The sequence below is a fragment of the Ciconia boyciana genome, chromosome 22 (assembly GCF_034638445.1).
Source record: "Ciconia boyciana chromosome 22, ASM3463844v1, whole genome shotgun sequence".
Lineage (NCBI taxonomy): Eukaryota > Metazoa > Chordata > Aves > Ciconiiformes > Ciconiidae > Ciconia > Ciconia boyciana.
In genome coordinates, this window is record NC_132955.1 from 412907 (window position 1) to 435464 (window position 22558).

Genomic DNA, 22558 nt, shown 5'->3' on the forward strand with positions numbered 1-22558 from the left:
AGGTCAAGATCCTTGAACCGCTACCCTGTGCTGTTTGCCACGGTGCAGAGCAGGCAGAGGTCGTGGCCAGCGCCGACTCCTGCCCACAAACAGCAGGCTCTGCGCGGTGGGGGCTGCGGGCAGCATCCTACCTGCTTGCCTGCACATAGCCCGGGGAGCCCCGGGCTCTAAAAGGCAAAAACACAGCAAACCTTCCTCCCTGGAATACAGGCATGGACCGCTCTTGGAGCTGCCAGGCCGAGGAAGAGGGATCGTATTTGCAAACGCCTGTGCTCCAAAGGCAGTTGGACGATTAGAGATCTGCCTTGATCTGCCTCGCGTTTAACAGTGCACGGCTGGGGCTGCCAGGGCAGTTCTGCCGTCACAGACCAGCGACACGCGTGCTCCGTGGGCAGCCTGCCCTCAGCCCCGAGGAGCTGCCCATCCGGCCGCAGCAGCCGGGATCCCTCCCGGCATCCTTGCTTCACACCGGGGCTGATGCTCCCAGGCAAAGGCAAATGTGGGCGCAGCCAAAGCCCGACCCCGCGCTCAGCATCCTTGGCCCAGGCTGGCTGAGCCTACTCCGTCCCCGGGGACGGAGCGCGACCGGAGCAGCCTCGCTCTGCTGGGGAGAGGGGCCAGGGGAGCCCCAGGGTGGCCAGGGCTGTGCGTGGGGGGAGGCAGCACTGGGGGGGCTTGCGCCGTCCTGCCAAGCAGCTGTTTCCCAGCTGCCATCAGTGAGCGCGAAATGCACGTGCAGGGGAGGAAGCGGGGCAAACGCTGCAGGATCAGCCCCGGCCGCAGGCGCGTCCCTGCCCAGGGCTGCTCCTCCCTGTCCGTCCCAGCCCGGCCTCGCTGCGCCCAGTGGAGATGGAACCAGGCGTCCCAGCACCCCGACTGAGCTCCCAACCTACAAAAAAACCCCAACAAAGCAGAAGTTTGCACAGAAATGGAATTGCTCTTGCAAAACAAATTCCTCAACAGCTCGTTCCAGGGTCCTCAACCAAGAGTGGCTTTGGCCAGCGTGAAGGAATGCAACAGACTTGGCTTTCGCGTCAAAAATATTTTGAAACAGTCAGCAATAAATTCTCCCTGAGAGATTTCACAGCAGAAATTGGGAGCAAAAGGTGTTGGGGGATGGGGACTAGCATGCTCCAGGCCCCTTGGAAAAAGTCACTGCAGGAAAACTGGGGCTGCAGAGGGGAGAGGCCAGGAAACCGGACGGGAGCAGCCACCTCCTTCCTCCCAGCACGGCGGGGGCTGGCGCGGCGCGGGAGCGAGCACGAAGCGCCGTGACGGAGCGGTGCTGCCAATAGAGCTGTGCTGCTGGCGGAGCGGCGCGGGCCAGCGTCCCCCTGCGCGGCGGCCAGGCTGCATGTGCCGCGGGGCAGGTTTGTGCCAGAGCTGCCGGGGTTCACACGGCAGAGGTTTCCCAGCACCAGCTCCGTGCCCTGCGCTTCGGGTAGATCCCCGGCCCTGCAGCCGCCGTGTGGAGCTGGGGCAGGCCGGGGCTGTGGAGGCCGTTGGCCTCCTGGCACCGCAGGTTTTTGCATCCTGGCCGGTTTGACCTCCGGATCTGGGAGCACCATGCCAGGCTCTGGCTCATCCCCTGCACCGGGCAGCCGCACTGGCAGCACTGCTGGCCAGGGACGTGCATTGCAAACTGGCCGGGGTGGCTTTCCTGGGGAGGAGCGGGGCCAGGCTGGCGGTGCTTTATTTCTGCACTGAGGTCTGTGTGCAATGAGCCCGGGACCAGCTGGCAGCCCAGGAGCTGTGTGCCTGCAGCGGCAGCGGCTGGCTCCGGGACACGGTGTCCCCACGATTCCCAAGGCACCAAATGCAGCTATGGGAGGCACAGCGCACGTGGGTGCTGTAACATAATGTGCTGCATGCGGTGCCAAGGTTTAATCCAGAAAGTTCCCAGCCTGCTGCAAGGTCTGGGGCTGGGCAGCGGGCAGAGTCACTGCCAGCACGGGAGCACGTCTGGTCTTGCCTGCGTCAGCACACGGGCAGAGTCCAGGCAGCGCTCGCACACAAGTGGGCACGCAGTGGCAGGCAGGGAGCTGGCCGGCTGCGACCTCCCCCTCACGGGGAGCATCCCGCCTGCTCCCCCCGAGGCCTGGGAGATGCCTCTGGGCCATGGCCCTGCTGTCACCCCAGGGCACCCAGGGATCACGGCAGCCCCGCGTTGAGCCATGTCCCCGAGCTGCTCACTCCTGCCCAACGTCCCTTCCCTGTGCTGCAGCGAGTCTAGCTGGCTCCCGGCGGGACGCACCACTGCCCTTAGGGCTTCTCGAGCCCGTCGCAGCGTGGCGCTTGGCAGACCCAGCTCCCACAGCGAGGAGTCAGAGGGGATGGATGACCACCATGCCCCGGGGACACGTTGGCCAGCACTTGGCGTCTGCAGCCACGTGCCAGGGCCGGGCTGTGGGGCTGGAGCTGAACTGCCCTCACCAAGCCCCTCAGTGTCCCCAGCGCAGCCTGGTGCAGGGGAGATGGGCTCCAGAGGCTGCGGGATCCCGCAGCCCAGGGCTGCGCACACAGCCAGGGATGTGGGAGCAAGGGTTTCTGCACCGCCGGGGGCTGAGCGTGCCAGGCAGCAGCCAAGGCCAGAACCGATTAATGCAGCCCGGTACAGCCGTTACACATTAACTCCCTTGTTTGTCCCATATTCCCCAGCAGGAGCCTCCTGCCAGCACCCGGGGTCCAAGAGCATGGCTGGTGCATGCTCACGCAGCCGTGCCGGGTGCTGTACCGGTCCCACAGCCGCCACAGAGCTGAGCCGGGACCGTCTGTTAAAGGGCACCGGTGCCCGCAACATCAGCAGTACCAGGGCTCTGGCCACCAGCCACAGCACCTCTGAGCTACACAAACAACAGTTTGGTCAGAAAAAGCACCCGAGTGCCTGTTTATTGGGGAAGGGTGGACACAGGGCAGCTCAGCCTGGGGAGTGCCCGTCCCACGGTCCTGCAGTGCACACCTGCTGCAGGCTCCTGGTGCAGCCTAGTGCCCCGTCCCTGTCCTTGTCCCCAGAGCTTGGCACCGCCACAGCAGCCGGAGCTCAGCATCGTCTGGGCCCCAGCAGCCCTGGAGCTGCAGTGGCCGCAGGGCTGGGGTGGACATTTTGGGCATCCTGGAGCTGCTGCCTCCCCCAACCCAACGTCCCCGGCTGCGGCCAGGCCACAGCAGCCACCATGCCACCTGCTCCTGCCACCCTGGGCAAAACCTTGGCACAGACCACGGCTCCAAGGGGAGCCATGGCTTTGTGCAGCACCCAGCCCTGGCTGGCACCGTCGCCCTGCGTGCACTGACCTACCCTGGGGAGGCAGCAGGAGCCCCAGTCCCGGAGGAGGAGAGCGGCTGTGGGCACCCCACAGCCCTTTGGGTGGCCTCCTGGATGGAGTCTCCAAAAATCACTCCTAGGGGTTGTTTCTCAGAGGCTTTAAGTTTGCCTTCAGCAGCATCGCGGTGCTGAAACGAGAGCTGAGCTCCTCCAAAAACCTGACCCTGAGCACGCGACATCCCAGGGATGGGGAGGGCAGGTCCTGGTGCGGCAGCAGAGCCAGCCCGCGCCCGCTGCCGGAGCCCCTCCAAGGATGCATCCGGCAGCTGGACACGGACCGCCCGCACTGGCGGGGATGGGGGCTGCGGTGGCCGCGGCCCTGTCCCCGTCAGAGCCCACCGGGCGGCGGGGCCAGACTGAGGTTGAGGAAGCCCCCATAGTGGAAGGGGGGCAGGCGGGGGGCGCAGGCGGCGGCGGGGGGCAGGCAGGCGAGGGGGTTGACCCCACACGCTCCAGCATCCTGCTCGCCGCTGAAGTAGATGCTGTCAGGCGAGTCCACCGAGGGGTCCTCGTTGAAGTAGTTGTAGGGCCTCAGGAAAAAGCCGACGCCATTCCCCACGGTCACCGTGTTGGGGACGTCTTCGGCATGGGGGACATGCAGGAACCCCACGGAGATCCAGGCGACCAGGTCCTGGGCAGGAGGGGAGCCAGCCGTCCCGTCAGGCTGAGCAGGGACCCTTCCAGCCTGGCAGCCCCCGGTTCGGCCGTGGGACAGGAGAAGCCTCTGGCCAGGGCAGGAGCTGGGGCGGTGGCCAGTGCTCGGCCCCCCTCCGCCCAGGGGACCCCAGCTCACCTCGTTGGTGATGGTCTCATTATCAATGAAGTCGGCAAAGGCGACGGTGGGCGTCCAGGGGTCGTTCTGGTTGTAGATGCTGCTGCTGGTGGGCTCCTCCTCCTTCCGTCGGGTGACGGCCAGCTGGTACCTGCCAGCACAGGGAGCAGAGGGGCTCGTCCGTGCTGGCACCGGGCAGGGTGACCGCAGCATCACCGCCTGGGGATGCACTGACAAACCGGGGCTGACTGCACCCTTGGCATGTGCCCGAGACACTGCCTGTCCTGGCTCAGGGAGGGAAAGGGCTGGCACGGACCAGCGTGGTAGCGACAGGCAGCAGCCCCGGCACCTTCGGGCTCGAGGGGATTGCTCGCTGCCCGCGGCTGCTCCAGCACGGCTGGGAGACACGAACGTGTCCAGGCGCAGATGCTGCTGCTTGCTGCCCGAGACGCTCACTTCAGCCACAGCCATTTTAACTCCCACAACCTCCCCCCAAACATGAGCCCTTAAATTTCACCCTGGCAGTGAGCCAGTTCTGTGTTTATCCCGAGCATTTTCCAAAAGACATTCTGTCCTTACATGAAGATGTCAAGACCTGGGGATGCCAGTGCTTCCCTTGGGAGTGCGTCCTACAGCCTGGTTGCCCTCACAGGGAAAAACACATGTGGTTGCTCTAAATTAATATTTTCTGGGGTCAGATTCCTGCCTGTGAACTGCAGATGTCATTGAGCAACTTTTGAAGGGATTTGCAGAGCTAAAAACCATGCACGTTTGCTGTTTAACCCTTCCCTGCAGCCTGGCAGAGGCTTGCTGGGTGGCAGCAGCCCCCGCTCCGCTGGGATGCGGGAGCAGCCGGGGATGCAGAGGCAGGGTGGGAGGAGAGGGGGTGGGGGCCACACGCACCCCAGCCCCGGCACCCACCTGCCCCAGCTGAGGGACCTCTCCATGGGGCTGCTGGCGGGCAGGTGCTCCCCGGCGAAGCTGGTGATCTGGATGCGGTAGCTGCGCGGATGCCCCCACTTGTTGGGCTTGGGGCTGGCAAAGGAGAGGTAGCGGGGCATGGGGGTATTGAGCGGGAATGCTGCCTCATCTTCCCTCTCCAGCCTCTCCCTGCGGAGGTACGGCCGCTCGATGGTGTTCTGCATGCTCCAGGGGTCTTTCACAAGCTCATACTCCATGTCCTGGGTCTCCAGAGAGTTCAGCTGCCCTGTGAAGCAGAAGAGAAAACCCTCTCGAGCTCCAGGCCCCAGGCAGAGCTGCAGCCCACAGTGAACTGCAGCCATGCACAGAGGCGGCCAGACCTACCGCCGACATCTAGGTCCACCTTGTAGTGGATGTGGTGGAGGTGCATCGTCCCCAGTGTGTGGGGCCCAACCCTGTTGCCATAGTCGGTGCCTCGGCCGTGGAGGAAGGAGGAGCTGATGTAGCCAGTGGCATGCACCCGGACCTCCACGGCCCCGCTGCTGTGGAACATGAAGTCCCAGATGTAGTCGTAGTTGATGAGAGTGGAGATGGCACGGATGACCAGCGTGTTTTTCCGCAGCCCACCGTAGTACAAGGACTGCGAGTCAGAGAAGTGACGCCGCAGAGGGAGGGCAGCATCATGCTCAAAAATGCAGAGCGAGTTTTGGTTGGTTTTGGGGGTTTCTGACTCCGCCAGGTAGTGCCGGTCCACGTAGGTTGCCGTGTAGGGACAGTCGAGGCCCCGGACAAGCTCATAGGCAAACCTGCCGATGCCGAAGCTCCCGTCGAGGTAGCGGGTCGACATGCCCCCGGGGCAGTTGGAGCCATACAGGGCTAAGGCTTCCTGGAGACTCAGCTCATAGACAATCCTCTCCCCGTGGTACCTGATGTCAAAGAGGCGCGGGCCGGAGTTGGGGTTCATGCCGAAGGCGATGCTCCAGCCCTGGAAGGTGACGCGGTTGTCCCTGATGCTGTAGCGGGGACCCTGGGGCTCGTACTGCAGCGGCCCCGGGGAGCCAGCCAGGTGCCGGGGTGTCATCGAGCCCAGCACCTCTTCAGCCTGGGGCTTCTCAATCCTGACAACCTCCAGCAAGTTGGCCACAAACACATCCTCCAGATCCCCCATGCTGGCAAAGTACTGGCCATTGTAGAAGACTTGCCGCAGCTGCCAGCGGGAGACGTGAAGGTCCCTGTGCTCCACCAGCACCTCCAGCCCCACTGGCGAGAGGTAGTAGCCGGTGCCGGCCACGCCGTGGAAGAGAACAAACCAGGTTGCGCGGTCGCCAGACTTCAAGCCCCGTGGGGCTGTCGTGAGGATGGCCAGGTCGGTCCCATTGGACTCACAGCACGCGGTGAGGAAGTGCGGTGCCTTTCTCAGCTCCTGCTGGATGAGGGCGTTGATATCCACGTATTCCTTGCCGGTAACAGGTCTGCGGTGGTACGGCACCTTCCCCCCGTACTTCTGCACCGTGATGTCCCGGTGATACGCCGGCGTTGGCAGCGGACCCACCACGTACTCGGTGACGTTGGGGTCTGGCTGGTTCCCAAAGTACAGCACAGCCAGCGCCTCCCGGGGGGGGCGAGCCCCCCCACCATCCAGGAACCGCAGCACCTCTGCCTTGGCAGGGACCTGCACGTCGACGGAGGCGATGCAGTTGTCGGAGGGTCTCGCACGCGAGGCGTCAACCAGCTGCACCCCAAGGCTTCCCTGCAGGTACCGCACCACTTGCACCATCTCTTCGGGTGTCAGATCGGCAAAGACCAGGCTCTGGCCGTCATCGGTGTCCTCCTGCTCCGGGGGCTGGTGCTGGCAGGTGCTGGGGGCCCTTCCTCTGGTCAGCAACACACAGACTAAAGCAAATATCGTGGCTAAAGCCAGAACAAGGAGGATGAGCACCGTTTTCACGTTCATGTCTGCTGAGGCACTGAGAGCTCCCACAGTCCGGCAGGGCAGGTTTCCAGCTGCAGAATCCTCCCAGCAACGCGCCAACAGAAGGGGCTGGGTTTGGTTGGGTTTGTTTTTTCCCTTGTTTCCTCAACAGGGAACGGCCCAGAGGAGCTCGCAGGGAGGATGCAGGGGGATGTTCTCAGACGTGCCTGGGATTTGCTGGGAGCCATAAAAGGCAGCTTGGCTCTGCTTCCCCCAGGGGGGTCATAATTTTAAGTAAACTTAATGCTTCTGCATCTGCCCTTCCCCCCTTGTCCCACGTGCAGATCTTGGAGAGGACAGATCTGGTCACTTGGGGAAAATAAATGCATATCCCTGCACCTCCTTCTCTTAACCCTGCAGATGCAAACAGCCAGGCAAGCAGCGGAGACTGCAAGGACGACAATCCTCTGTGCAGAGCACAGCTGAGCACAGCACCACGGCCCCATCCTGCTGCGGCCCTGCTGTTCCAAGCAACGCCTCTACAGCCTGCACAGAGGCATCGCAGCATCGCACGCTGCTGCCGACGACCCGACGTGTGGAAAGGCACCGGTCCTGCAGCCGGGAGGGAGTGAGGGAGGGGACAGCTGTTCGTCACCCCCCAAAGGTGCCTCCTGATCCTGGGCTACGTCCTGGCATAGATGGGGCTGCGAGGAGGGAGACGAGAGCTCCGGAGCCCACCGAGCATCCTGGCAAACGGGCAGCGGCACTGGCCGCGCTGCACCGCCAGCAGCCGCACGGCTCCCACGTCCTGGCTGGAGCCTGGAGGAGGGCTCTCGTGTGAACCTGGCCGGTGTCGGGCTGCAACGGGCCGAGCTGGCCCACGCACTGCTCCCAGGGCCGAGGTCCGGCTGGTTTGCACAGAGGCACCCGTGGGGACAGTGCTGGCGCAGGGGCAGCGAGACCCCTCCCTGCAATAGTCCCTTCCCTTCCCCTCACCTGCGCCCAGTGGCGAGTGCCCAAGAGCCGCAGCCCAAGCGGGTCCTGGCTGTGTCCCCAGCCTCACCCCGAGCACCCACAGAGCTCGGTGCCAGCGCCCACCTTGGTCCTCCCACCGGAGCCCTGGGACTCTCCAGCCCATCCCCGTGCCCAGAGCCTCGCTGCTGGGCTGGTTTGTGGGTGCAGGAAACACCGCAGAGACTCAGCAGCATCCCTCCAGCAGATGCTGCTGTTAAGTCGTAAGAATGAGACACTCGAGAGAGCACTGGACCAGAATAATTTTCTTTTTTTTTTAACCTGAGATAGGCACTACACAGCGCTTGCTTCTACAACAGAGGAACAGGATTTTCTCCTCACTTTCCTCCTGCAACAGACTCAAATTCAGCAATTAACAGAGATAACGTAGATTCCCATCTAGCATCCTGCCAGGAAGATTATGCTTCCCTTGTAAAGAGCACTATTTTAAAAGCAATGATAAAAAGTGAAGTCATTGCACAACTGGAAATTGAGACAACTTCACTAAAAAACAGAAAATCTGAGACAGAACAGTCAACCTGGTGTCTCTGACTGTGTCTCCTAACACTGTCCGGTAGCATTAAAGCCTGCTCATATTTTGGAAACCATCATAGGTGAACGGGGGCAAGTTTGGCAAACAAGAGGCAGTTTTGGGCAGGCATGCAATAGGGTTGATTTCACACGCCGTGAAGTCCTGCTCGCTGGTGAAAAACACGCCATCGTGTGAGTATATGGAGGGGTCCAGGTCATAGTAGTTGTAGGGTCTCAGGAGAAAGCCAACCGAGTTTCCCACCGTCACAGTGTTGGGAATATCCTCAGAGTGCGGGATGTGAAGGAAACCAGTGGTTATCCAGGCAACCAGGTCCTAGGCAGGGAGGAGCCACGAGACCGCAGTTATTTCAGATGCCTGGAGCGGGAGCGACTGAAATCTGCGCAGGGGCCATGGAAAGTTACAGGAGAGCAGGAGGGGACCTCAACGGGCACCAGCTCGGCTGCATTCCCATACGCCAAGATTCCCCCTCCTGGGAAAGATCCCCTCCCTTCTCCAAAGACCTGCCCGCAGCCACAGCCACAGACGTCCACCCAGCAGAAGGGCCCTTGCCCTGACCCCCATGGCCAAGACCCGGCCTCGCAGAGATTTTCCTGAAGTTTTGTCAGCATTTCTCCTTAGGGAGAAACGAGCTCCTGCTCTGCACTCTGATCTACGTGCTCTGACCAAAGCACCAAGCAGATACACAGAAAAGGGGATGCTCAAACCCGCTTTCCTCATTCCCTGGGGCTGCCGCTCTCCCAGCTGAGCCCGCTGTCCTGCAGGCGATGCCGGGGTCGCTCGGCCCCTGGGGCTCCTGCTCAGCCCGGGGCTGGGTATTACAGCTCCAGCCCAGGGTACCCCAGCCCACCTCGTTGGTGATGGTCTCGTTGTTGATGAAGTTGGCGAAGGTGACAGTGGGTGTCCAGGGGTCGTTCTGGTTGTAGATGCTGGTGCTGGTGGGCTCCTCCTCCTTCCGCCTGGTAACGGCCAGGTGGTACCTGAGGACAAGAAAAGAGACGGGAGCAGCCCCCTGGGGCAGGGCAGAGCTAAAAGCCAGCTCCCCAGAGAGTCTGCGGAGCACAAGCCTGCTCCTACGGAGTAACCCCAGCCCAGGAGAGCGTCCATCCTGTGCCTCCCCATCGAGGAACGTCCGAGTGACGCCTCCCCAGCCGGCGGGGCTGGGGGCACCTCTCAGAACCTGCCATCCCAGTCAGAGCAGCCTGACCTTGCCCAGCTGATGGCCCTCTCCATGGAGCTGGCTTCGGGGACGTGGTCCCCCGCAAAACTGGTGATCTGGATCCTGTAACCACGCTGGTGGCCCCACTTGTTTTTGCTGTTGGCAGCGAAGTAGATGTATCTGGGCATCTTCGACTGGAGCCGGAAGGCAGCCTGGTCCTCCGTGTCCAGGACCTTCTTGGTGAGGCGTGGCCGCTCTATCTGCTGCTCTGGGCTCCAGGGAGCCCGCACCATCTCAAACGCCATGTCGTGGGCCACCAGGGAGTTTTTCACCCCTGCGAAGCAAAAGCAAAGTTGCTGAGGAGCGTCCCCACAGTCCCCTGTTCCCCTCGGACATCACTGCAGCCAGAGCTCACCCTCCCCATCCTCCTTTCCCACAGCCCAGGCTCTGACACCGGCTCCTGCTCCTGAGAGCAGTTACTGCTCTGCAGCTCCACAGCGGCATGACTGTACGTCGTGTACGTTTATCCATGGCTGCATGACTGTACGTTTGTCTGACTCGGGCGACACCACGCTGCGGCAGACACCACCATCCATGGGGACTCTCCCCCTCTGCGAGGGACAAGAGAGGAGCCTCGTCCCAGTGCAGAAGAACAGGTTTGCTTTCCAGTGCAAGCACAGTCTAATTATCTCCAGCGCCTGATGGCCCAGGCACTGTGTTTATGCTCATCAGCATGCATCCTGCGAGCTGGAAAGCACTAGGCAGAGCCGCGGCTCTGAGGCATTTGCACATCACAAAACTGGAGCAGTGCTGTGCAGTTCAGGTCTTTCCACAGAGAATAGTCACGAGCCAGAGGCTCAGAGCAACAGGAGGGGCACAAGAGCAAATAAATCTGGGGACAAGACGGCAGAGAGCTGGCTGAGAGCACTTGAGGGCCAGCACGGCTCTGGCAGAAGGGTTGGTGCTCGGCACCCGCTGCCCGTCCCGGCCGGAGCGCGTGGTGTAACACCCTCCCGTGCTCCGCTCCCCTCAGCCCCATGCGAGTTTCCAGCTCACGTAAAGGCCATTTCAGAGCTGAACCTCTGGCCATCCTGGAAGGTTTGAGCAGCGCCTTGGACCTGGTCCCTGGGGCTGCCATCGGGGTCAGCGTCAGAGCCAGAGCCCCGTGGAAGAGGACCCACACTCAGCAACCCCCGCCGTGCTCATTTTCTTCCCTCTTCTTCTGTGAACAAAACTTCTAACCCCACACCTCCCCTTCCAGTGATAGCAATGATGCTCTGATGTCATCTGCCCTTTCCCTGTTCTTGCAGTTTTGCAATCCCCCATTTTTACCTAAGTACTCAAAACTCATCCTAAAACCACATGGAACAGTCTTTAAATTTGCATTTCCCAAGTGAAAGGAAATTGGGAAATTTTTAATAGATGGCAGGAGCATGCAGCAAATGCAGCTTCAGCAGGAGGGTGAAGACAGATTTGTGGCATAAATGGTAGGGGGAGACCTAGAAAACTGCAGCTGACGCTCCCGTTGTTGCTGTGAGCAAAGGATCCCTTGTACCCCTGGCAACATACAGCACAGCCCTAAGCTCAGAGCTGGCCGCCAGCCCAGCAGCTGCCTGCTGTGCCCACAGCCCCGCGGAGAGGGCAGCTGCCGGCCCCACTCGCACACGAGCAGCGGGAACAGCTCAACAAAGCTGTAGGAAGTAGGAATGTGAGCTGGAAACCACATCGCAACAAACCAGTTCGATCGACTCCGACTATCATTTGGGGCTGAGGACAGAGGAGGGCATGAAGGGAAAAATCCCGACTTCTGTGGGATTTCAACGGGGCAGGGTCGAGGCCAGGTCCATCTGCCCAGGCGGGAGGGGAAGGACTCCTTCCCTTCAGGGGCACGGGCTGGGCACACAGCGGTGCTGGCGTTACCCAGGCCAGGAAGCTGCACGACACTTATGGGTAACCGCACGGAGAGAGGGGGAACCTCTCCGTGCAGGACAACAGCTTTTCACTGCTCTAAAAGCAGAAGGGAGGCAGCTCTGTGTCAGCACACCATCCTACCCCACGTATGGAAAGAAAAATCTTTATAAGGACCAAAAATGTCAACTTTTTGGAGTCTGCAAGTACTCAGGGAGAGCACAAAGGAGAGACAAGACCCAGACCTACCTCCCACGTCCAAGTCCACTTTATAGTTGATGGAATGGGTGCGTATCGTCCCCAGCGTGTGCTCCCAAACCCTATTGCCGTATCTCAGACCATCCCCGTGGAGAAAGGATGAACTCGCGTACCCCGTGGCCTGGACCTTGCCTTCGATGGCCCCGTTCTGGTAGAAGATGAAGTCCCACACGTAGTCGTGGTTGCCCACGGTTGCAATGGACCGAACGACCAGAGCAGAGTTGACCAGCCCCCCGTAGTAGAGCGACTGCAAGTTGGAGTAGTGGCGCCTCAGGGGGGAGCCCAGGTTCTGCTCAAAAATGCAGAGGGAAGCCTTTCTCTTACTGGGGCTCAGGGTCTCAGACAGAGAGTGTGTGTCGACATAGGTGGCCGAGTACGGGCAGTCGACCCCTCGCACCAAGGGGGAGGTGTAGCGCCCAATGCCGAAGCTCCCGTCCATGTACCTCGTTGACATCCCTCCAGGGCAGTTGGAGCCGTACACTGACAACGCCTCTTGGATGCTGATTTCATAGGCAACCCTCTCCCCCTTGTGTCGGATGTCAAACAGGCGCAGGCCTGTGTTCACGCTCATCCCAAAGGCAAAGCTCCAGGCCTGGAAGAGGACGTGGTTGTTCCTGATGCTGTAGCGGGGACCCTGGGGCTCGTACTGCAAAGGGAACAGCGTGGCCCAAGGCGCTCGGGGCTTCATGGACGAGAAGTCCCCATCGCGTGGCGCTTTCCTCACCTTCTCCACGCTGATGCGACCCTGCACATAGGCGCTCTCCAGCTGAACCATGTCCCTGTAGTACTGCCCGTTGTAGAAGACCCTGCTCACTGCCCACCGGGAGATGTCCAGGCTGCTGTGGTCCACCAGCACCTCCAGCCCCACCGGGTGCACAAAGAACCCACTCACGTTCTGAAAGACGATGAACCAGGACTTACGGTCTCCAGACTGAAACCCGTGAGGGGCTGTGGTCTGAAACACCATGTTGGTGCCATCGTACTCAAAGACTTCTTTTAGGAAGGTTGGGGCTGCAGCAAATGCCACCGTCTCCAAGAACACTCCCACCTGCTTGTACTCACTGCCCAGCATTGGTCTGCGGTGGTACGGCACCTTCCCCCCGTACTTCTGCACCGTGATGTCCCGGTGATACGCCGGCGTTGGCAGCGGACCCACCACGTACTCGGTGACGTTGGGGTCTGGCTGGTTCCCAAAGTACAGCACAGCCAGCGCCTCCCGGGGGGGGCGAGCCCCCCCACCATCCAGGAACCGCAGCACCTCTGCCTTGGCAGGGACCTGCACATCGACGGAGGCGATGCAGTTGTCGGAGGGTCTCGCACGCGAGGCGTCAACCAGCTGCACCCCGAGGCTTCCCTGCAGGTACCGCACCACTTGCACCATCTCTTCGGGTGTCAGATCGGCAAAGACCAGGCTCTGGCTCGTGGATCCCGTCTTCTCTACGATGCGGGGCTGGGATTCACAGCCGGGTGATCGCCTCCCCCTGCTCAGCAGCATGCAGGAGAGAATGAAGATTATCAGCGCAGCCCCAACCAGGAGAACATAGGGAAGTTTGGGGTTCATCTCTCTCAGTGCAGAGACAGCACACGGGGTTTGGCTGCAGCATCCAGAATATGTCCCCTCACCTGCAGACCAGGCTTTTAAGTCATTTGACGACTGTGGGCGTAAAGGCGTCGCTTGCGAGGTGGGGAGGGAGCCTGGAGCTCGCATCAGACTGCGAGAGGTGATCACAGGTCCCAGCCAGTTCAGCCTGTTTCCTCCCCACCCCAGACACACCGAGGAAGCCAGCTGGGGAGCCAGTGCCTGACTCACTCCCCAAGCTACTGATGGGTTTCTCCGCTGCGGGGTGACACCATGAAGAGCCCCAGCCTCAGTCAGCCCAAGGGGCCTTTGCTTCTCCCAGTGTCTCCAGGTCACCCTGTCCCGTCTCATGTGGGAGCGCAGCGATGCCGCAGGGGCAGGCTCAGCTGGCCCCACTCCTTCCACACCCCGGTGCCCCGGGACCAGCCCTGCTCCCCTGAAGGGCCAGTCTAGGCCGGCACTCCAGGAGAGCCCAAGACCAGCCGGCTCCCCAGCACCTCCATGTGCCTGTTCTCCCTGCCGCCATTCTATGTTGCCTCCAAGTCCCTCCCAACCCTGAGGGAAGCGACCTGGCAGCTCCAGCCTGGCTCCAGCTGCAGCGGACTGGCCGAGATGAGAGGAAGCTCCCTGGCAAGAACAGGCAGCACTCACCGAACCCCTGGCAGCAACTGCAAGCGACTGGCAGCACCTGCAGCGGCTGCGCCAGGGAGAGCAAGGCTGCAGGACGACCAACGGGACACATCTGTCCCCATTCAGCCATCCCAACCCCACTGCAGCGGACAGGATCCTTGGACAAGAGCCGTCACGGGCAGAAATGGTTACTGTCAGGAGACCGTTCAGTACTCCTGACCGCACGATGGACCTTCCCTGGCCAGGAGAACAGCGAGCAGGGGGACAGGGCACCGGGGCCACCCCATCGCAGTGCGAGGCGGCTGCTCCTGCCCGGCCACCGGCTTCTGCAAGGCTGGCCCCACCGCGCCCAGCCCCGCGCGAGGCAGCAGCAATACATCACCGACACATCACCGACAGCCAAAGACGGCTTTCCAGAGATCGTGGTCCACTTCACACCCTTCTGGTGGAGACGGTTTGAGGCACAGGCAGGAGGGGCTGGGCAGGGGCTGAAGCCACTACAGCCCTGGATCAATGTGCCACTCTTGCGATCATGTTAGTTTAGGAACTTGTGTTTTCATTCTCACTTCCAGCCAGGGAATAATTGCCCTTTTTCCCTGCAGGTCCCACACCAGCCACAGATCAGGATCCAAGAAACCTGTGTGGGAGATGACCCATTTTTGCTGTGCTGCAGTTTTGCCTTCCCTGCGCTCGGAAGGTGGGGATCCTGCAGGGTGCCTCTCCAGCACCCCGCATGGCCCCGAGCCCTGCTGCTCGGGACAGGGCTCCCCGCCCTCGCTAAGGGGAACAAGTCTGGGATTTTACACAACTCTTCTCAAGAGCATTTTGCAGCAGCCAGGGCTCAGGGGCTGTAAACAGAGCAGGGAACTGAGGGGCACAGCAGTCACAGAAAAGGACCTTGCCACCACGCAGGAACTGTATTTTAGCCCTTGCTTACAGGAAGGGAACCAGTATCAGCTCTGTTTTCGACCATAAGGACAGCAGCAGCACCTTTCAAGGCCACACAAACCACTGCATCACAGGCAGGTACAAGAGAGGACACGTGCCAGGACCGAACACTTGCACTGGAGTCAGCCGCAGCTTGACATATGTAGTCCTCCGATTACTCCCCGCAACCCAGGAGACAGCACGGGTTACTGGAGCTGCATTTCTCCTCGGGCCGGTACAGATGCAGTCCACTGGCTACCAGCGATCTCTTTGGTCCTGTGCCGATGTAAAACTTTTTTTCCCCTAACTTTGACAGGAGGGGGTTCCCATAACAGAAGCCTAACGCTGCCAGTCTGTGCCCCCAGCACCACCACTGCCCTTGCGCCTTCCCGGACTGCAGTTACTGGAATGGCCTTTAAGGGGAAGCAAAGCTGTCCTTTCAGGCTGAGCACCCTTGTGCCTCCCAGGGTGGGTGCCAGCACTTCCCAGCTCAGCCCGCCAGACGGTGCAGAGGGAGCTGCTCCTGGACTCAAATAACCTTCCACAGGGATCCGCCGCCAAAAACCGTGACTCCATGCAGCAGCAGAAGAATTCACTGGCTCGCTGCAGCAGCTTTGCAGCCCAAGACTCGGGACCCAACTTACAAGCGTTTCCTCAAAAGAGGAGCGGAGATAGAGCTGCGCAAGCTCAGCCCTGCAGAGCACCAGTCCAGCTGCCCTGCTATATGCTGGGCACTTGAGATACAGAACGGACTTTCCCGAGTTACACGGAGCACCAGGACCAGCATCAGGCGCAGCAAGAGCAGGCTCACGCTTCCAGCCCTGCAGACAGGGCTGTGTCTCCCTGTCTGCCTGGCCATGCCTATGGCAACACTCACCGTGCCAGATGCGAGGCCTCAAGGAAACACAAACATTTTTCAGCTGTTACCTTTCATACTTTCCCTGGACTGAACACAGAGCTCGCAGACATTTCACACTGCCTTCAACTCCATGACCTTGACAGACTATTTTACACATAGAAAACTAATTTTGCAATGGAAGAAGAGGTTAAGAGAGCGAAAAAGCAGAGTTCTGATGTCAGTTATTAGGTGATTCTACAGACTAGGAGGAAATCCCACAAAGCTCTGGGGTTTACCAGTATAATGGCAGATGTTGAAGGAAGACCCAGACCTACCTCCCACGTCCAAGTCCACTTTATAGTTGACAGAATGGGTGTGTATCGTGCCCAGCGTATGCTCCCAAACCCTATTGCCGTATCTCAGACCATCCCCGTGGAGAAAGGATGAACTCGCGTACCCCGTGGCCTGGACCTTGCCTTCGATGGCCCCGTTCTGGTAGAAGATGAAGTCCCACACGTAGTCGTAGTTGCCCACGGTTGCAATGGACCGAACGACCAGAGCAGAGTTGACCAGCCCCCCGTAGTAGAGCGACTGCAAGTTGGAGTAGTGGCGCCTCAGGGGGGAGCCCAGGTTCTGCTCAAAAATGCAGAGAGCATTTTTACTAATTGTAGAGGCCTGGGAATGAGCAAGGTAGTGCACATCCAGGTACGTCGCTAAATAGGGGCAGTCAACCCCTCGCACCAAGGGGGAGGTGTAGCGCCCAATGCCGAAGCTCCCGTCCATGTACCTCGTTGACATCCCTCCAGGGCAGTTGGAGCCGTACACTGACAACGCCTCTTGGACGCTGATTTCATAGGCAACCCTCTCCCCCTTGTGTCGGATGTCAAACAGGCGCAGGCCTGTGTTCACGCTCATCCCAAAGGCAAAGCTCCAGGCCTGGAAGAGGACGTGGTTGTTCCTGATGCTGTAGCGGGGACCCTGGGGCTCGTACTGCAAAGGGAACAGCGTGGCCCAAGGCGCTCGGGGCTTCATGGACGAGAAGTCCCCATCGCGTGGCGCTTTCCTCACCTTCTCCACGCTGATGCGACCCTGCACGTAGGCGCTCTCCAGCTGAACCATGTCCCTGTAGTACTGCCCGTTGTAGAAGACCCTGCTCACTGCCCACCGGGAGATGTCCAGGCTGCTGTGGTCCACCAGCACCTCCAGCCCCACCGGGTGCACAAAGAACCCACTCACGTTCTGAAACAAAACAAACCAGGTGATCCGATCTCCAGACTGGAATCCACGGGGAGCGGCTGTCAGGGCTGCAAGACTGGCTCCATCATACTCCATTACTTGACGCATGAAAGATGGAGCTGTGGGGAACACTTGGCTCTTCAAAAACCCTGCAATCTGCTTGTGCTCAACAGCCAGCGTTGGTCTGCGGTGGTACGGCACCTTCCCCCCGTACTTCTGCACCGTGATGTCCCGGTGATACGCCGGTGTTGGCAGCGGACCCACCACGTACTCGGTGACGTTGGGGTCTGGCTGGTTCCCAAAGTACAGCACAGCCAGCGCCTCCCGGGGGGGGCGAGCCCCCCCACCATCCAGGAACCGCAGCACCTCTGCCTTGGCAGGGACCTGCACATCGACGGAGGCGATGCAGTTGTCGGAGGGTCTCGCACGCGAGGCGTCAACCAGCTGCACCCCGAGGCTTCCCTGCAGGTACCGCACCACTTGCACCATCTCTTCGGGTGTCAGATCGGCAAAGACCAGGCTCTGGCCGTCATCGGTGTCCTCCTGCTCCGGGGGCTGGTGCTGGCAGGTGCTGGGGGCCCTTCCTCTGGTCAGCAACACACAGACTAAAGCAAATATCGTGGCTAAAGCCAGAACAAGGAGGATGAGCACCGTTTTCATGTGCATGCTGCTGCTGGTCCTGAGGCATTCACAGCAGCTTTCAGAGCAGGGTTTCTAGCTGCTGCCTCTGTCAGTTTACGCTGCAGTGGATGGATTAGCACGGAAAGTACAAAAGACTGGGAGAGGCTAGGGGAGGAGATCTGAAATTCGTGGTGACCAGAAAGGGCAGATCTCCTCTCTCAGCTGCAGCCTTCTCTGTCCTCCTCCACAAGGAAGTGCTCTGAAAGAACTAGTGGAGATGCAGGGTCAGTGACTCAGACAAGTTTCACATAATTCTGTTACTTTTTCAGTCCAACCTAGCTTCCCGAGGCTGCCTGTAAAAACGAAGATCCTGTAGTCAGCCTGAGGTGGCTGGGACCACTGTGAGGCTCTGACAAGCTGGGAATTGTTGCCACACTGTAGAATTTCACCTCTTTGCAACTCACCAAATTTCCTTGTTTATCAGGCTGCTTCCTTGTAAACATTCTCCCTGGCAGCATGATTCCAAGCTTGGAGTTACTTTTTATTTTATTTTATTTTTTTAAATCTTCCACATGGAAGCCTTTGCTGAAAACACATCCATCTGTGTCATAGTAGAAAAACTTCAGCAGTCATGGGGAGATGTAGTTCAGGATGAGATTCAGGCCCCCGCATGAGTTCAATGCGCTGTGAACAACTAGCTCTTATTTTGCACCTTTGAACAGCTATGAACTGTTAATTAATCCCCCAGCATTCCACCGAAACAAGATCACGCAGCTTTTGTCTCTGTCTCTGATTCAAAGATAAACTGAGGTGCAGCTTCTGAGAAGTTCCCTCAAGGACAAAACCACCCCCAAGCTGTGGCATCCAAGCAGGCAGCTGATGGCAGTGCCCGCTATCGCTGCGCTGCCAGGCTACCGTTGCCCAGGCTGAGCAGCCACCTCCAGGATTTCTATCAAAGGTTGTGACAACTGCCCTCTGCCATCCCCACCGACGGTCTCTCTGCTGGTCTCACGGCGCTGTTGAAACACCTTGGCAGAACAAGGCGGCCAGACACAGGACTCGGTGCTCCATCCTGCCATGCAGCAGATGCTTGGGGTAGCAAGACACACCGCTTTAGCTACAGTCCCTGCTTGCCCCTGAGCTGGTGCTGAGAAGCACAAGGCATCCAAGAGAACCAGGGCTGGAGATTCAACCCAACATTTCCACTCCTGCTGCCAGCCTCACCTCGCCTCACCCTGGCCTTCTCTTCCTCCTCCCGTCAGAGTTTCCTGGTGGGAGACAGCCCCCCCCAGCCTCAGCACTGCCTCCAGTTCTTCCTCTGCAGCGGATCTTGCCCTGGACTCAGTCCCTCCACGGTCCTCCGGCCGTGCTTACCAGACACCACACTGGTAGGCAGAAGGCCACGTTGCCACAGGACATGCTCCATTATCCTCACCACCACCAGCAGCCTCAGCCTTCTTTAGCCCAGGCTGCAGCTGTGCAGGTCAGGGACATGCACGTCCACTCCGTGCCAGCACGCGTCATCTCTGACTCACTGGCCATTGCACCAGCAAAGTCTGCAGAGCCACAGCAGTCAATTCACGTGGCCGCTGTGCCAGAAGAGGGGCTCGCTCTGTGGCATGGACACAAGCAATGGGGAGAAACAGGACAGATGAGAAGAGAGCCTTGGCTACACAGGATGCAACAGCTACAGGTTTCAGAGGTACCCTGCTGGCATTGACTTTCAACTGGCCTCCAGTGGCAGAATCGGATGCTTCTGAGTAGCCCCAAATTAAGCAAAGCAGCACTGACTTCCAAGTCAGTCTTTCAATCCATGAAGTCAACAAGGCTTCAAGGATTACTTGGGGTTAGGCTTGAAAGAAAAATTCCCTTTCGGTGTAAGCCTAGAAGAGTGCAGAGAGGAAGCGCTGTTGCCGCAGTTAAGGTTTAGAGCAGAGCCAGGACATACCTCCTGCCTCCCAGGAACTCAACAAGCGTTCTGCTGCAACACGCACCTACACAGCTGAGCTGAGACTGCTGCACAAACCTCTGAGGCTGCGTGCACAACGCTCGCGTTGACATTTCCTTAAAGAAGTACGAAAAGCAGATCATTCGGTTCTGCCTTTGCCTCTTGGTTTTGCATCCCAAAAGTCAAGGCATCCGAAAAGTCAAGGCACAGGCTGCAATTACAGCTGGTCATTTTCTAAGCAGCACAGCAGTAGTTTAAGAGAACTGGACAAACTCCACAGGCCTTACTGCCCCACAAATCACAAGTCAACCCTGCAGCTTGCCTGGGAGATGTCTGAAAATAAAGTGTGGGAACACTCTTAGCTCTGTGCATGTTGGGTGTTTGGAAAAAAAGAGAAACCCTAACTTGTAATGACATCCCCACGACAAACCAACCCACAGGACACACCCCAGGTCTGCAGGACACAGATGACACAAACGACGCTTTCTGTGCTGCCTCTGCCCCGCTACAGGCTATGTGCCATGGATGCCACGTCTAATACCACGTTATTTAATACCATCCGTATCTGCTGTACTTTTCAAGCTGAGGACTTTTAAAGCCTATTACAAGCAACACAAGAATCAGCCTGCACTTTCTGGGAGCTCTGTTTCAGAATGAACAGAACAGCCCTAAATCCATCTCCATCCTGCAGTAGAAATTTCAGGAAGCAGAGTAATTAACTGAGCCTGCAGAGCCAGGAAACCTGTGTCCAATACCTTACTGATGAAAAGCGATCAGGGATCTTTAAGGGCTACACATACCGCTGAATTGCTTGTGTACCTTCTTCAAAAGAAGCCTGAAGCAGCTTAAAGCTAACCTAGAATTTAAAAAATTACATGTCTCACTAACAGTAGCATAACTTGTTTACGACCTGTTTGGTGCACATACCTCTTCCCACAACTCAGCTCCCCAGTCAGATTAGCCCATCACTCTGTCCCACACCTAATATGGAGAACTCAATGTTTATTTTGGCTACATGGTTGCTTTTAGGTACTGCCCATCAGTACATCTTATATTTGCTAAATCGTCCACGTCTCCCAAACAAAGCAAGGAAGAGAGGAGTTTGCTGTTTTTCGCTCACACAGAAAGGTAGAGGTGGCAAAAAATAGTATCTGAAATTTATAGAAACCAAAACCAGAGACAGACGGCTTTTGGCTCAGGGAAACTCCGAGTCAGTGACTGCTAGACAGCCGGGTAAAGAATACGGTACAGAAAAACCCTTGACAACTCTCCTGACGCTGGCAAGTCATAAGCATACCCCAAGCCAGACCTCAGACTTTGGAAAACTCCCACTCCCATTCCCTCACCTCATAGGGTCAGCTTGTGTAAAACAGAAGGGTGGAAATTGCTTGACCCTTACCCATGCTGGCTACGTTTCTGGCAGTGTTTGCGTCTGCACACAACTGCTGTGCCTTTATTCTCCTCTCAAAGTTTTAGCCGTCACTGCATATAAGCTGGGACGTCTCAAGAACCTGTGAGTTAGAGCCCCGACGGCACGCTGCCACTTCTCCTGGAGAGCAAAGCAGAAACCGCTGCGCTGAGACTGAGGGGTGAAGATCACGGACAGCAAACCCTCCCTTGCTCCCACGGATGAACCACGCTCCCTTGCCAACACCTGCCAAGACAACCGTCCTGGATGCTCTGTCCTTCCACAGGACCGCTGGCACAGGCCTCCTGGGAGCGCGGTTTCTTCCGGCTGTGGCGAGGAGGAACCCCTCGTGCTGCACCACATCGAGTCCTGCCAGCCACAGTCCTTCCTTCGAGCTCCGGCTCCAGCCGCCTCGGCCCCCAGCAGCCTGTTCCCAGCCTGACGCCCGCCCTTCCCCAGAGCGGCTGGGGCACCGGCAGGGCTTTCCCGCAGCGCAGGGAGCGCCGTGGGGCAGGCGGCCCTGCGGGAGGCAGGAAGCGTCTGCCCGCAAGCGGCTGCTGCTTCTCGGCAGCTGAAGACGTCGAGGCTGGACGTGCCAGGCAGGAGCCCCGGCCTGCGGCGGCCGCTCCTGGGGCTGGGCAGGGGCCCCACCTAGCGGCACCCGGGCCGGGAAGGGCGGCCAAGCCCGGGCCAGGCGCCGAGCTCTGCCTGTCCCGGGGTGCGCGCTCACCCCGGCGGCCGGGGGACAGGGGAGCCGCCAGAGAGGCCTCTGCACGCCGGGCTGTGGTGCAGCAGACAGGGGAGGAGGCGCAGCAAGAACAAGGGCGATCCCCGGGGGAGAGCAGAGGACGCTTCGGCCGGGGGAGAGCAGGGCGGCCCGCGCTTCCTTTGGCAGCACGTGCACGGAGCAGCCAAGAGAGTAACGGACCATGCACCGCACACACGCACCGGCTGTGGCACCAGGCGCCTGCCCCAGGACAGCGCTGCAGACCCCTGCTTGGCAGCGGTGCAGGAGCAGCCGCGGAGCAGGCTGCAGACGCGTCGAGAAACACCACGCACGTCTCCTGCGTCCGTTTTAACCGAGACGGCCCAAGTCCCACACGCTGGGTTGAGATGGGACAGATCACCTGAAACCCAAGACCGCGGGCCTAACGCAAGGCATGCTAAAGGAACAGAAACAACCTACAAAGCAGTGCATAGCCGTTTACAACGGAGCCAGAAAGAGGGATGAGGAGAATGCAGGGAAGGAGCAACTGGATGCGAGAAAGGCAGGACCAGAACAGGCGTTAACACTGCACAGCCTAAGAGCTCAGTATCACACACAAGGGGCTACCTTAAAAGAATTCCAAGTACCTTATTTTAATTTCTTGACATGGTAAAAGTTTACATACTTTCATCTGGCAAAGAGAGCCGAACAAATTAAAAGGAATCAATACAAAGAAACACAAGGGGAAGTGCTGCTCCCAGACAGCAGCTAGAACGCAGTTGGTTTGTTACTGAATATTTATTAGCGGGAAGACTAAGAGTTGACTTACTACAAACAACAACAGAAGAGTCT

At 59.1% G+C, this 22558-nt stretch overlaps 2 protein-coding genes across 11 annotated transcripts; both read right to left on the reverse strand.

Moving 5' to 3' along the window:
- Positions 1-3650: 3650 nt before the first annotated feature.
- On the reverse strand, positions 3651-7146 carry LOC140662412 (amine oxidase [copper-containing] 3-like). Its single transcript, XM_072885840.1, has 4 exons — positions 5400-7146; positions 5016-5301; positions 4116-4245; positions 3651-3953 (listed from the first exon to the last, which is right to left on the reverse strand). Exons 1-4 carry the CDS (start codon positions 6967-6969, stop codon positions 3651-3653), a joined length of 2289 nt encoding a protein of 762 aa, XP_072741941.1. The 5' UTR covers positions 6970-7146.
- An 869-nt stretch (positions 7147-8015) lies between these two features.
- Positions 8016-19639, reverse strand: LOC140662456 (amine oxidase [copper-containing] 3-like). 10 transcript variants are annotated; one of them, XM_072885913.1, is made up of 5 exons: positions 12538-14396; positions 11805-12405; positions 9696-9981; positions 9339-9468; positions 8017-8803 (listed from the first exon to the last, which is right to left on the reverse strand). In XM_072885913.1, exons 1-5 carry the CDS (start codon positions 13741-13743, stop codon positions 8519-8521), a joined length of 2508 nt encoding a protein of 835 aa, XP_072742014.1. In that variant the 5' UTR covers positions 13744-14396; the 3' UTR covers positions 8017-8518. The 10 variants fall into 10 exon arrangements, 9 of the variants coding, with proteins under 9 accessions (XP_072742012.1, XP_072742014.1, XP_072742015.1 ...); XM_072885914.1 differs by having other exon boundaries at positions 8018-8803; positions 11805-12708; positions 12862-14396; XM_072885917.1 differs by having other exon boundaries at positions 8020-8803; positions 11805-13294; positions 13437-16088.
- Positions 19640-22558: the final 2919 nt, after the last annotated feature.

What these genes read in the sequence shown, in the direction of transcription:
- LOC140662456 (XM_072885911.1), bottom strand. Translation starts at nt 13,743, where the DNA reads ATGAGACGGGACAGGGTGACCTGGAGACACTGGGAGAAGCAAAGGCCC. An exon ending in AGGGCCATCAGCTGGGCAAG is followed by an intron (nt 9,469 to 9,695) that starts GTCAGGCTGCTC and finishes TCTTGTCCTCAG; the next exon opens with GTACCACCTGGCCGTTACCA. An exon ending in ACGAGACCATCACCAACGAG is followed by an intron (nt 8,804 to 9,338) that starts GTGGGCTGGGGT and finishes CTCCCTGCCTAG; the next exon opens with GACCTGGTTGCCTGGATAAC.
- LOC140662412 (XM_072885840.1), bottom strand. Translation starts at nt 6,969, where the DNA reads ATGAACGTGAAAACGGTGCTCATCCTCCTTGTTCTGGCTTTAGCCACG. An exon ending in AGGTCCCTCAGCTGGGGCAG is followed by an intron (nt 4,246 to 5,015) that starts GTGGGTGCCGGG and finishes CTGTGCTGGCAG; the next exon opens with GTACCAGCTGGCCGTCACCC. An exon ending in ATGAGACCATCACCAACGAG is followed by an intron (nt 3,954 to 4,115) that starts GTGAGCTGGGGT and finishes CCTCCTGCCCAG; the next exon opens with GACCTGGTCGCCTGGATCTC.